At 34.1% G+C, this 14,806-nt stretch overlaps 2 protein-coding genes across 2 annotated transcripts; both read right to left on the bottom strand.

Annotated features, from left to right (window-relative positions):
• Positions 1-6,346: 6,346 nt before the first annotated feature.
• Positions 6,347-6,997, bottom strand: LOC107776330 (uncharacterized). Its single transcript, XM_016596215.1, has one exon. The coding sequence runs from the start codon at positions 6,995-6,997 to the stop codon at positions 6,347-6,349; it is 651 nt and encodes a 216-aa protein (XP_016451701.1).
• A 6,180-nt stretch (positions 6,998-13,177) lies between these two features.
• On the bottom strand, positions 13,178-13,816 carry LOC107776331 (uncharacterized). The gene has a single exon (XM_016596216.2). It carries the CDS (start codon positions 13,814-13,816, stop codon positions 13,178-13,180), a length of 639 nt encoding a protein of 212 aa, XP_016451702.2.
• Between the last annotated feature and the right edge of the window lie 990 nt (positions 13,817-14,806).

Below are 14,806 nucleotides of genomic sequence, written 5' to 3'. Positions count from 1 at the left end.
ACTTCCTTTTTTTTCATATACAATTAATCCGACAAAATCTCCTTGCAAAGAAAATATTTTCAATTTATTTTTTGGAATTGGTGAAAGAAAAACTTCTAAAGAAGAAAGAAATATTTTTGATTTTTTTTTTTGTAAATTTCAAAAGAAAAAAAATATTGTTTTGGGTTTTGATTTGATTTTCTTTTCAAATGAAAGACTTTTAGAAAGAAACAAAATATTTTTGGTTTTAATTTTTTTTTGTTTGGGATTTTCTAAGGAAAGACTTCGAAAGAAGGAATTAAAGGAAAATATTTTTGTATTTTTGAAAATTGGGGCCGGAACCGATGAGGTTTGCCTACGTATCTCACATCTGGTGAGAATCAGACCCGCATAGTTCGGTAAAGAATAGGAATAAAGTAAATAAACTAACATTTTTTTTATTTTGAATATTTTTTCTTAATTTTTGAAAGAAAGACTTATTAAGAAGAAAGAAAATATTTTTGGATTTCAATTTGTTTTTGTTTTTGAAAAGAAAGACTAAAGAAGAAAGAGAATATTTGTTTTCCGGAAAGAAACTTCTAAAGAAGAAAAAAAAATGGATTTTGATTTGTTTTTCTTTTCAAATGAAAGACTTCTAAAAAGAAAGAAAATATTTTTGATTTTAATTTGTTTTATTTGGAATTTTTAAGGAAATACTTCTAAATAAGGAATTAAAGGAAAAGAGAAATATTTTTTGGATTTTTTTTTTGAAATATTTGGGGCCGGAACCGATGAGGTTTGCCTATGTATCTCACATCCGGTGAGAATCAGACCCGCGTAGTTCGGTCTAACCGACTATTTTTCTCTTTTTATTTTTTTTATGAAAATTAATCTTTAAAAATCATACGACTATACCACATCATTTTTTTTTTCTTTTTTGTTTCTCTATTCATTCATGCTAAAGTTGGTCAACATACAAGCCTCCCAAATAATGCAACAACTAGCATATAATATGACATAATGGTCTCAACAAGGTACCTGTCATAAAACAGAACTCGACCCATGTGTCGACCCCTAGTAAGTCAAATGCACGTGATGCAAATAAAACGAACCTATTAGAGACATCTGGAATGCGGTTTGTTCTTCTAGGTTTAAATCCTGATGGAGAAGGTATTTAGATTGGCTTACTCGAGCGGACAACTCGAGCCGAGGAGGGTCGGCGAATCGGTAGCATTGCTTTCTGGCTTAGCTGGTGGTGCTCCCCACCTAAAACATGTGTGACTAAAATCCTTCGCCGGGTGACAAGCACCTCGGCTATCTCAAAAAAAGCGGACTATGTCAAGAAAATGCCCAATTTAATTTCAAGAAGACTCAGAGGGATGTATGTGAAGATAATTTATATGTACAGTTCAACAATATCAAAGCGGTAAAAAGCGGACATGTAGTACATTAGGCACACATAAATCACAATATATACAAAATTAATAAAGCCAAATAAAAGTCAACATGTACAATCTCGAATTCTGAAAGTTCCCCAGCAGAGTCGCCAGAGCTGTCACACTCATTTTTACCCCCCCCCAAAAATATGTGTGGATTGTTGTGGGTTAAAGAATTTTTCCAATTAAAGTGACAAATTTGTGTAGAGATTATTTTATTTACAGAGTCGCCACTTGGAATAGATTTCTGGGTATTCCAAGTCACATTTTATTTGAATCCCTATTCAAAGGAAGATTTGACTCTTTTATTATTTGGTCTGCGAAAATAAAGTACGGGTAAGGATTTTCTGTTGACCAGGGAGAAGGTGTAAGGCATTTTTCGAGTCCCGTGGTTCTAGCAAGGTCTCTTTATCGACTATATTTGGCTTATATTAATTTTGGACAAACTATGATTTATTGGTTTTCATATTTTATCTATTTGCTTTTAATTCTTGATTATTAGAATTATTAAAAAAAATAATTTGGATAATATTACGTTGTCATAACCACGCTACGCAAGCGAATGCGCAATCGAATAACAATATTAATTAACTTATCATAATTGCGCCTCGTAAGCGAATCCAAAATCATGACAATCAATTATTTGTATTACTTTTGAGAAATTACTACATTTGAGAAAATTAATTCTTGAAAATTATTAAAAGTAAACTATCGCGCTATGCAAGAGAATCCACGATTTTAGAAAAAGATTAATTAAATTAAAAATTAACAAAAACTAATGGGTATGGTATGAGATTATTGAATTAATTTATTGAATGTTAAAAATCACGCTACGCAAACGATTCCGTGAAGTTAAAGTGAGCCTGCTAATTGCCTAGCATTTAAATTTTTTTTAAAACAATAATAGTTAAGTTATTTTTTAAACCATAATAAAAAACTAATTTCATTAAAATTATTTGACTAAACTAAAATGTAAGAACTAATTAGAATTATTTTAAGAGAATGCACTAGCATATTCTATTTACTTTGTCGACATTAGGCTTGCCAAAATTATTTTTAATTTGGCCCAAAGTATAGTGGACCTTACATGACAAAAGAAAGCTCTACTTACTAGATTACTAAGTATTCGGCCAGCTCAAATAAACAAAAGTGCTGAAATTAACAGGCCCAATAACCTCGGTAAATTTCGAAACCAACCCAAACAAAGACACTAGAGTCTTGCAACTTCATATCTTTACCCACGAAACTGAATCCCATCAAACTCAATATTAATTGACCAAGACCCAAACTGTAATGAATGATAAATCCTATAAGATTGTATCAAGTAATTAAGAAAACAAGGATTCATAACAAACCTTCAAAAGGTCACACACGACATTATATTTAACTATACATAAGAATCTATTTTTATTTTTTAAAACTTATCCAAAATTACTTAAACAGGTTATGAGATAGCTTCATCAAATGTTTAAACATCCAATAGAATCATACAATGAATGATCCATATCAAGTTTTTTTTTTTTTAAAATATTGACAAAGAGTTTAAGGAATTGGACCTTTGTATTGAATCTGAGCTTTTGAGTTTTACAGCAGGGAAATTACAAAGCAAACAAGACCGAGACAGGACCTCGATGAACCAGACCTCGGCGGACAAAATTCGAACCTCGACGGCACAATAGACTTTGGACTCGACCTCTTTGAACTTCTTTTAACTTCAGTAGAGGGAAATAGCTTTTTACCGATTTTTGGTGACTGTTTTGGGGTGATTCTAACTGGGTTTTGGTGTTGATTTTGGCTGGGTTTAGGAGCTATTTTTGGGCAGACTTTCAAGGCTGTTGATGGGTGTTTTTAGGGGTGGATTCCTGGACGTGGGGATGAGCTGGTATGGAGCTGAATTTTGCAGCTATTTTTTGTTGGTTTTAATGTGGTTTTAATGGAGTTTTACATGATTTTGGGGCTGGTTTCGAGAGCTCCCTTTAGCTGGAGTTTTGGTGGTGTTTATCGGAAGAGATGAGGGGAGAAAGATGAGTGTATGATTAGGAATACGAAGAGGAAAATAACTGCCCCCTCTTTTTTGGTGTAGAAAAGAGATCCGTTTATGGAGGAAGTTTGGTGTGTTTTAATGGCTGAAATAGGGTATGAGGTTTGTGAGTGGGGGACAAGCATGGGGGACAAGGAGTAGAGAATAAGGGAAAGTGGAGTATAAAGAGTGAGGGACAAAGAGTGGGGAGCAAAGGAAAGTGGAGTGGGGACACGCGTGGGATGATGAGAGCGGGAAAGATGGAGTGAGAAGTGAGGTATTGGTGAGATGAATGAGAAATAATTTAAGCATGAAAAAAAATTAGGTGCTCACACCAACTCTTCAGTAACACAAAATTATATCACCGGAAAGCAGGGGGACTATCTGTATAGGGTAAAATATGCTATGACACGTGACCGTCCAAAAAAGGGACACGTGGAACCCAAGACGGGGGGATGGCCAAAGACCGAAGGCAACTGTTTCGTTTGTCACCGGAAAGAATAACGTTCATAAAAATGTAATAAATGATCTTCACCCGATAGCATTTAATAAAGAATATTTCATGGCATTAAGAACAATTAACCGTTACAGGGAATTTGATATTTATATTCACCGTTACATCTTCATCAATGCTTCTCATAATTGACATTAAAGAAGGGCACGATCCTAGGACCTCATTCATAGCTATAAATAGAGAGCTGAGTTGTCATTGTACATGATACGAATTTTCTGGCAAACTTACACTACATCCTATACAAACTCAATACAATCTTATCTTCTTACTTTTTGATCTCGCTGTTATTGTGCCCGAAAATTCTATTCCCGGAACTATTGTTTCATCTATATCCCAAGGCTAAGTATTGCATAATTTTTCGATTATTTTATTATTTCAGGATCAAATTAATTTACTTGTCTATAAACCACGTATAAATTCAACTGTACCATTTTACAGGTAAACATTCGTGTGGCGAACGACCATCTTGCAAAAAAATTTCATCATTACTATTTTTTCTAAAATTAGTTGAAAATTAGCTTTCCACATCCTTTTTTGATAGATAGGGAAGCCGAGGTACTTACTAAAGTTATTCGTCTCGCTAAATAACTAGAGATAGAAGTCTTGACGTTATTTTCCTTTGTGTTCTTACTCCTTTGAGTAAAGGATCCCAGACTTTTCAAAGTTCATTGTCTGACAAGATGAGATAAGAAAAAAGAATTGAGACTGTCGATTATTGAGTGATTGAGTCACAGTTTTTTTAGTCAGAATCAAGTCATCAGCAAAAACAAGTGAAAATATGGAAACACCAATTGTTGAGATTTTTATATTATATTGTTTAGGGATAAAACTTTTTCTTAAAACCTAGGTTTTGGATTGGATAAGGTAAGAGGAATGGAAAAGGAATCCTAGCTTATAGTTTTTTTTTGGGGGGGCATTCCTAGTACCTTCACATGGTGAATTAAAATATTATCTTCCAACCTTAGGACCTGCTCAAACCATGGTTTTGCAGTCAAATTAATGATTTCTCAGAATATACATATAGGACATCACGTAGGATGTATTCAAGTCAATTATTAGACTATGGATGTGTTTGGTTGGAAAATATTTTTCTGGAAAACAAGTGATTTTCTTATTTATTTTATGGTGTTTGGTTATATAGAAGAAAATATTTTTTGAAAAATAAATAATTTAGACAAACAATATGGGAGACAAAATGGGTAAGGCCGGGGAGGACAGTGGGTCGTAGTCTAGGGGCCGGGGTTACGATGGCGAGAGTAGGGGTGTATTGGGCGGGTGAGGGGATAGGGAGTAGGAGTGGAGGGTTTCATAGAACATTGGACGTACCCATGGATGTCCCATATATGGAGAGGCGAGGTAGAAGTCTGATTAATGGCGCTTTATAAGTCGCAAATGACAATTGCCATATATAAGTTGCAATTGCGGATTAAATCGCTAATTAAAAATGCGACTTAGATATTGCAATCGACAAATGCGACTTTCGTGCAAACATTATATTTGCGTTCAGAAATTAATTAAATATATACAATACGTTAAATTTGGAACCTGGTTATTAGCAGTTAAAGTAGTTGTTCTATAATGGTCTCCAAACATCCATTTCTAGCTAACCTCACGTGAGACGATGTTTTAGAATGTTTAGACATAATACTTGTAAACGCAGTTATCGTTTACTACGTTTTGCAAATCGTTGTGATCTTTTGAAATATTATGGAAAATGTGTACAAATTCTCATATAATTCAAGGTCTCTTTTCTTTACTCATTGCTACATATGTAATTTCCATTCTCCAAGTCCTTTTAGAGCTATCTTCAACTTGTACATGGCTATAATAATTAGTTTCCATCAAATAAAAAGAACTAGAAGATATTAACTTGGTGAAAGAAGATGAAACTTTGTCATATATATTAGCTTTGATCATAAAGCTTTACGTACTCTTTTAATTCTATTTATTCCTTTATTCTTGTAAAACCTATTCCCTTAATCAATTTTCAAATTTTAACTTAGGCATTTGTAGTTATTCTTTTCATAGCTAGCGAGTGAGATACATTCATTTACAATTTCAAAATAACTGACTCTAATTTAGGTTTATGTTTTATATGCAGTACTCAAAAGCAAACGCCTCAACAGCACGTTTGGGAAGTCACAAAGATAACACAAATTAAAAAAAAAAAAAAAAACATATCGTTGGAAGGAAAATTAATTTGGAAATACAATACATCTGATGTTTTGGAATTGCAAATAAAAGTGAAAGAGCGAGGAAAAAAAAGCAGCTTCAAGTATTTGAATTGTGATATCTCTTTTTAGACGTTCCAATTCAAATTCTTGATCCACCCACAAAGTAAAATAGTAGCAGTAACAAACAACAAGCAATAGAAAGTAACAAAGTCTCAAATAAATAGAAGGGGCAATGGTAAAGGAGCTAAAGAACGGGGCGTGGTGAAGTAAGAGTGCTAGGGCTGAGAAGAAGAGAACAACACCATGCAAAAGAAGCAGGCGATAAAGGGAAATTAGCTAGCGGACTGCATGATCCAAAATAATTTTCTGATGGATTTTGAGGCGTTCCATGTGATCTTTCTTGTGCTTCAATTGTTGAGTCATTGTAGGCCGCACTAATTGATTCAACTCGGTTGTTTGAGGAGGTAGAAGGACGAAGGAACTGTCGCCATTCTGCAGCAATATTGTTGTTTCTTGGTAGTGAAACTGGTGAGAGATCAAGTGGAGGAGGAGCCACATCTTGTAAACGCCTCGAGCTGGAACTAGAACTAGAACTAGAACCGAAACCAGAACCAGAACCAGAACCAGAGCTAGAATCGGAGCTGGATTGAAACTCAGGTGCTGCAGTCAACATTTGGACGACTTCCTTGAAATTAACAGGTTCCACTCTGTAGATTTTAGGACGTGTTGGTGGCAATGGGGCAATTGGTTGTTTAGTCATTGGTTTTAATGGGAGCCTACGAACTCCATGAAATGACGAATGATATGAAGGTAATGGTTTGCTTTTCTTTACTTCTTGTGGATATGGAATAGAACTAGAGGAAGAAGAAATAGCTGCATATGAATAAGAATCCATTTTAATTTTCTATGTTTCAAACTTTTTTGTAAGTTTGTATTAGCAGGGAATATAACTTACTATGAATATATTTTGAGGCTTTTGCTTTTGCTTTTGCTTTTATATATATATATATATATTGAATTTGACAAACCTAAGCATTTTTTCTTTAGAGTTCGGCTATGGGCAGAATACATAAGCGAAACTAGTATTTCAAGCTTATGAGTTTCATATTCTTATCGTTTTAAGTTATTGAGTTCTAAATTAATAATTTATATATGTTTAATGAATTTTTTTAAGACAAATATAGAGTTCGAATCAAATCTATTGGGTTCGGCCGAACCCGCAGCCGGTATTCTATCTCCGCCCCTTGCTGAATACGATGTAACATTACAACTTGCCATGTCTGTCTGTTTAATTAGTAGTGCTCTTATTTGACCTCTATTATAAAATTGCCTCCATTATTGTTTTCTTTTTTATATATTTATAGCCCCTATGAATCGATCTGTTCTATCTGTACTAAGTCAAGAGTGTTAATTCAACTTCTGAATTAACAAATAAAAGACAATATTAAATTTTATGTGTACGTAATATTTTTTTCGCAATTATCTGGGAGGTTTTTAATGGTAGTGCTGACTGCTTAGCCGCCAGCCCTCTCTCCTCTCTCCTCTCTCCTCTCTTACGAATAAAGTTGTTAATGCTAAGATCTAAAATGAAAATATGGTAAATGTTCATAATAAGAGGAATTAATAGCCTAGAAAATAAGCAGACGATAGAATTTTTTTTTGGTTTCCCGCCCGATGTCCTATACCCATATTGGAGTAAAAATAGCACGGCATAGCCAGTTTTCGGATTGATCATTCCAAAATAGTGATTAAAAGTCGATAAAAGTGTTTAATGCTTCATCATCCTCAACAAAGCTTAGTCGATCAAAATCGAATAGGTTAAAATATACTTAGGGGTCGTTTGGTTCATGGGATAAATTCAGTAAAATAATCTCAGAATAAAGTGTGAGATAATTTTATCTTGTTTGGTTGGATTTTATGTTAGGCATAAGGAATCTCAGAATTAGTTAAATTCACAGTTTTGGTATTATATCTATTTTCAGATTCAATGTGTTATACAAGTCCGGAATAAAATAATCAAATGACATTAATAACTTTCTCCAGAACTCTTCTCCCAAAGTCCTTCGAGAAGGTCAATATTAAAATCTAAATAAAAGTTTATCCAAATTTATGTTGTAAAACTAGACATAAGTTTTATTTTATATTCCGTATATCCCCTTTTAAATCCAATAAACCAAACATATAAAAAAATAACTCCACGAAATAATCTAGTTATTATTTACTTCCCAGTGTAAAATATCTCGGTATTGTGTAAAGATTCTGTACATTATTGTCTACGCGTATATTTAAATCCAAATAAAAATATGGTAGAGGTTTCTATTATCTTATGTTTGTTGAAAATATAGTTTAAGAGAATTATACAAATTAGTAGTGGATGTTATATTAAAATGTTAATTAGCACTTTACTGTTTTTTTTTTCCCTCACGAACTTGATCTCTTTTTTTACATTGCTCTAAATAAAGAATCTACTGATCCTCGTTCTGTATATCAAGGAACTGCGTTGAGGTGAAACTAAAAAAATGCAGAACATAATAATCGAAACAACAGGATTTGGGATAAGTGAAAATAGCACAAGAAGTACTAGCAGTTCAAGGTAAAGTTGTTTCTGCGCAGCCTATAGGTTACGGGTTCGAGCCGGGGAAATATCCACTAATATTTGCTTAAGGGTAGATTGTGACAAGGATTTCCATGATGGCCTTGGCACAAAACCTGAAAAATGGAGCAACATCATGATTGGCAGCTCGACATGATGTACTAAGGGTTGACAAATGCACCTTGATGGAGGCAAGGCGCGTTTCACATGGACGTGCGGGTTGACATGACAATGAAAATGCAAAGCCATGTCAAAGCAGGGGCCACGACATGACAAGGCAAGGCAAGACAAGCAATGACATGGGCGTGAGCAGATTTGATCAAGTCCGGGGAGACTTGACAAGAGCAAGCAATTATGGCAGCTGACGTGTGCGGCTAAGTCATGGGCGACAAGTTGTGGCAATGATATTGGGGTGGAGCAGTGTCAAAGGGCAAGGCGGGGCGCAATGCCATCCTTGGGTACACAACAGCTGGCCAAAAACAGGCACAAGCAGCGGTTACAAAAAGTATGTTGGACACATGACACTGCAGTTGAGCGGTTACAACCACATCCAAGCATGACTGATCATGGGTGCTAAGTGGATGCACGTTTTTGTAGCATGTCTATCATGTTTGCCTATCAGTTCAGACTTGTCGACTGATTGTCTTAGATGCTGTCAAGTGTAATTGGGCAGCCTGCACTATAGAAATATGCATAAGGCTGCTCAAATGGGCAGAACTTAGTCTTGTGGCAAAATTGTTAGCCAAAAATGTCTAAGTGTATTCCTAAGGATGAAAAATCATTTTGGGACAAGGAACTAGGATATTCTTTGTTCTTGGCCATAGGGTTGGCTTTATTGTGTTCTTGTATTCACATATTAATACGAGTTGGGAAGCAATTTCGTGTGTGTCTTTACTTTACTTGTTGCCTAAATTTTTCTAAGTCTTGAACGTCCCTAAAATTATTATAAGTGTTGGAAGGCTGAGGTCAAGGCTGGGCTTGACTGCCGCACAGTGGAAAACCTCGGGAAGATTTCAGACTGACCTAAATCACCCCGTGACAATACGGACGTTTCAGTTTGTTGACGTTATTAACTATGTATAATTTGAATTTGATAGGTTAAAATGAATACCGTCAAACAGTTCATTAAAATGAACATTTTTGGATAATTGCTAGGTATGTGTATTACACCATATGGTTCAAAATTGGAAACAGCCAATATAACAATTCAACATATTGACTAGATCAAACCCAATGAGTTACCATGATAAAGACTAAAGAAGAATGTTGGCTTATTGTTCGTGTGGGCATCCCACACATAATTGCATTATTATTATAATTCTCGAAGCAAACAATTCTTCTACTGATTACGATATTTTGGCATATACTATAATGATTGTACTGTCTTTTATCCCTCTTATTGTTTTTGGGTATTTTCAACACTGCTGTGATTATGCATTTTTGAGCCGCGACGGTCTATAGGGACAAGGTCTACACACTACCCTCATCAAATCCTGCTATAGAATTAAATTGAGTTTGTTGTTATCGTTATTGTTGTTGATCTTTGTCTTATTGTTGGAAGAAAGTTGTTCCTTGTGGATTATGAAGAATTTTCCTTTTCACTTGATTTATAATGAGTTATCCTTTATCAAGAGAGCGAAGAGCTAGTAAAAGGGAGTGGGCTCGTGAGAGAAGGGCTTGAAAGCAAAATTGGTGAATTTGCCCCCTGCATGCAATATATATTTGAGGCCAATTACAAGTCAAAAAATTCGGTCTCAATGATATGCACCCTAGTAGACTGTACATTTTATCATTTTTCTTGAGACAGTTGGTATTGCGGATTAAATGCGTTCTCGAAATATTACTATATGGCTACCCGACGGCTAAACATATCTCCAATCACTTCACATCGCTTTTGCAATCCAATAGCGAGCTGGAGTCAGGATTTAGAGTTTATGAGTTTTAAATTTCAGTCCTTTTAAACTACTAAATTTTAATTTTTTTTATTGAATTCTAAATTAAAAAGTTGTATATATTCAATGGATTTCTTACAACAAATATATGATTTGGACCAAAACTAATGGGTTCGGACGAACTCGCAACGGCAATGCTAACTCGGTATTTATCTTCAACGCATGCATTCAATGTTGTGACGTCCCAGATAGTTGTTAGAAGTTTCTAGTTGTAGAAGCAGTTAATTTCTTCAAGTGTATGCTTGTATAATTTCTGAATCTTGAATGTAGTAATAGGACCAAGTATTCCAATATTCAAACTTTGATTACAGTTATTCAAACAAAGAGCAATTAGTGACTTTTTGTAATAAGCTGAAATCCTCAAATCTTTTTAAGATCTTGTTAAACATTATTTTATGTGAAAATATGTCAGCACCCATGTAATAAATTTAGAAGTTTATCTACTTCTCTTATTACATTCTTTGTTGTTTAATCGTTTTGGTCTTTTGCTTAAAAAATTGCTAACGGAGTGAGGTAAATTAAAAGACTAATCAAATATCTAGGCGGCTGGTCTTGTCGTCTTATTACGTAATTGGAGCTATTTTCAAGCTAATCTTGAGTTTATTAGAAACAAATCATGGGCACACGTGAACTGATGTGCAATTTTTTATTTTAAAAATTCACTCTTCTCCATGACCAAACCATATTATCCCTAATAGTTTTACATAGTTAACGTTCTGTTAATTGTTATTAACACATAGGTAAGTTACTGATATACAACGTATAAAGTTCAGTGACTTTAACGGGATAAAAATTAATTTTATAACTTTGATACAATTAGTAAAGTTATAGTGAGTTTAACTCATGCACTAGTGTAGCAGTCAAATGAATTATTCGAGCTCTTGTTAATTACATGACATTACATATAGGATGTATTCAAGTCAGTTTTAGACTATGTTCCTTGGCGTTTTGCACCGCCCACAAGAATTTTAACTTTCAAAGGAACTTACTACGTTTTGCAAAAATCCTAGTAACTCTTTGAAACTTTTTGGAAAAATTGTACAAATTCTCATATAACATTAGGTAACATTGTCCTCTATACACACGGAATTCTAGTACGCTCTCTCTTGTATAATCCTTCGATATTTAAAATTTTATTATCCCGATTGATCGAATAAGTCACGTATGGCTCATTAAAGGCAGAAAAATTCCTGTCAAAATTTTCTCTATTCATAATGCTAGAACTAGAAAGTTATGATAAAGAAAAGAGGATTCTATATATCCATTGTATGAATTATTTGTTTACTCTTTAAATTTTGTTTAACATAAAGGAAAAATGTCCAAATTCGGCCTTGTGTAGTATTCGATTTGTCGTATAATTTTTCATCTGTTTACTTTTCATCCATGAGAGCGCGCTGTTAGTTTCATCCAAGAGTACTATAGCTATAAACGACAATTGCATACGAAATTAAGAATTATGACTCTTAAATTTTTGCTTACTTGAATCTTTATTTTATAACTCGCCAGATCAAAAGTTTCCGACCAAATTTTCACTAACTTTGAATAGGCAATAATATTAACTTTTCATATGAAGTACTAAGTGACTAGTTATCAAATAAATTTAAGGTCTGTCATTAAGTTTTGGTTTTAAGCCACCTTTGTTTATTTAGGTATGTGTTATTTGGTAGAACTCAGGAGCAAACGCGTCACTATCTCTAATTTGCGTTCTTCAAAGGAATAGTCATGGATAACAGGAAATCGATTTTACTATATTGGAACTGTAAACCGAGTTACAGCTTGTTTGGAAAGTTGTTAGATATTGTATTGTATCGTATTGTTACTTGAAATACGATATTTGTTTTGATTGTTACTTAAATTTTATTGTATCGTATCGTTAAATCTGTCGTTACGTAACAACTAAATGTGTCATTTTATGTAACGACCGATTTGGTGTGGTCGCGTTGTTACCTTGTCTCTTTCTCTCATCTCACTCTTCATTATTATTAAATAATTTTATTTTATCATTTATCCTACCTTTTTATATTATAATTTTACCCTGTATCATAATTTATTTTTTATAACATTGCAAGTTTATTATTCATATTGATGGTGAGTGATATATATCATGAAACAACGACAAACAATACGATACAATACAGTACAATATAATACGATACCTTATGAAACGATAAATAACAACCATCCAAATAGTGTAACATAATAAAACTCTAATTATAAGAGTTATGTTATTAGATTGACCATTTTAGAAAGGCAATAATGAGTAGAATTACAGCGTGCTTCGACAGCCACAAAGAGACACAAGTTACAAAGCATGCATTTGCAATGAAAATTTGGAAATATAATACAAATGATATTTTGGAATTACAAGCAAATGTGAAAATTAACGAAGAACAAAAAAAGAAAAGAAAGCAAATTCAAGTATTTGAATTGTGATCTGTTTTAGTTCCAATTCAAATTCTTGATCCGCACGCCCAAAAGTAAGAAATAACAAGTTACAACTCTAAAATAACTTGAGGCAATGACAAAGAAGCTAGAGAACGGTGCTTGGTGAAGCAAGCGTGCCAGGGCTCAGAAGAATAGAAGAGCACCATGCAAAAGAAGCAGGCGATAGAGGGAAATTAGCCAGCGGACTGCATGATCCAAAAATATTATCTGATGGATTTTGAGGCGTTTCATGTGATCTTTCTTGTGCTTCAATTGTTGACTCATTGTAGGCCGCACTAATTGATTCAGCTCGGTTGTTTGAGGAGGAAGAAGGACGAAGGAACTCTCGCCATTCTGCAGCAATGCTGTTTCTTGGTAATGAAACTGGTGAGAGATCAAGTGGAGGAGGAGCCACATCCTTCAAACGCCATGAATTGGAATTATTAGAACTAGAGTCGGAATCAGAGCTCGAATTATTGAAAACAGATTGAAACTCAGGTGCAACAGTGAGCATTTGAACAACTTCCTTGAAATTAACAGGTTCCACTCGGTAGATTTTTGGAGGTGTTGGTGGCAACGGTGCAATTGGTTGTTTTGTCATTGGTTTTAATGGGAGCCTACGAACTCCATGAAGTGAGGAATGGTATGAAGGTAATGCTTTGTTTTTCTTTACTTCTTGTTGATATGGAATAGAATTAGAGGAAGAAGAAGAAGAAGAAATAGCTGCATATGAATAAGAATCCATTTTTATGTTCAAAACTATGTTGCAAGTTTGTCTTGATAGGAAACTTTACTAAGAATACATTTTGCGGCTATTGCTTTTGCTTATATATATAGAGAGAAGGTGACAAACCTGAGCAACTTGTTCTAAAATGATACCTTATAGATAAGAAGATTAAAATAATAAAAAGAAGGAAAAGAAGAAGAAAAAGAAGAAGGATGAGGGAGAGATAATCGAAGACAAGTTTGTCTTTAGCGTCGGCTAAATATGGCTGAATACGATGTAACATTACAACTTGCCATTGTCTGTCTGCTTGTACTGTTGTTATTTGACCTCTTATTATAAAATTGCCTCCATTATTGTTTTTTTCTTACACATATGACTTTGAATCGCTATGTGCTATCTTATAGTACTAAATCACAAAGTGTTGATTCAACATCTAAGTTTTTATATGTATTATGTTTTTCGCAATTATCTGGGATGTGTTTACTGGTGGTGTAAACTGATTGCTTAGCCGCCAGGCCCTCGGGCCTCAACCTGATCTCTGCTCTCTCTGTCTTCTCTATCCCCAATGAATAAAGTTGCAGCCAAGTTTAACTGCTTTTCACGAATATATACATTATCGGTTACTTAAAAAAATAGTTATATATGACTGTTAAATATACTGTAATAGCCCAATATTTTCAAAGTGAATTTTTAATTTTTTTCTTTAAATATAATTACTAATTTTAACGAGATACATATCGAAACAGTTATTGATTATATTAGTATAATATGTTGTAACACCTCAATATCTTTTTTTTAAGTAACTATATGTAACAACCTAGTCCACTACTAATATTGTTTGCTTTGGGCCTAGGTCCGCACGGCTTTAAAATGCATTACTAGAGTCTAGGGTCTAAGTATTGGTTACTTATATACCCAACATCTCTCCCGTATGTTGTCGATGCGGGATTCGCCTAGGGTGTCACATACACTCTCCATCCCCTTCCTCTTATTTTTCCCACCACCATT

This window comes from Nicotiana tabacum, chromosome 2 (assembly GCF_000715075.1).
Source record: "Nicotiana tabacum cultivar K326 chromosome 2, ASM71507v2, whole genome shotgun sequence".
Taxonomy (NCBI): Eukaryota; Viridiplantae; Streptophyta; class Magnoliopsida; order Solanales; family Solanaceae; genus Nicotiana; species Nicotiana tabacum.
Note: the sequence above shows the minus strand (reverse complement) of the source record. Positions and strands in the feature narration are given on the sequence as shown.

Excerpts from the sequence above, each read along its gene's own strand:
- LOC107776331 (XM_016596216.2), bottom strand. The coding sequence starts at position 13,816 with ATGGATTCTTATTCATATGCAGCTATTTCTTCTTCTTCTTCTTCCTCT.
- LOC107776330 (XM_016596215.1), bottom strand. The coding sequence starts at position 6,997 with ATGGATTCTTATTCATATGCAGCTATTTCTTCTTCCTCTAGTTCTATT.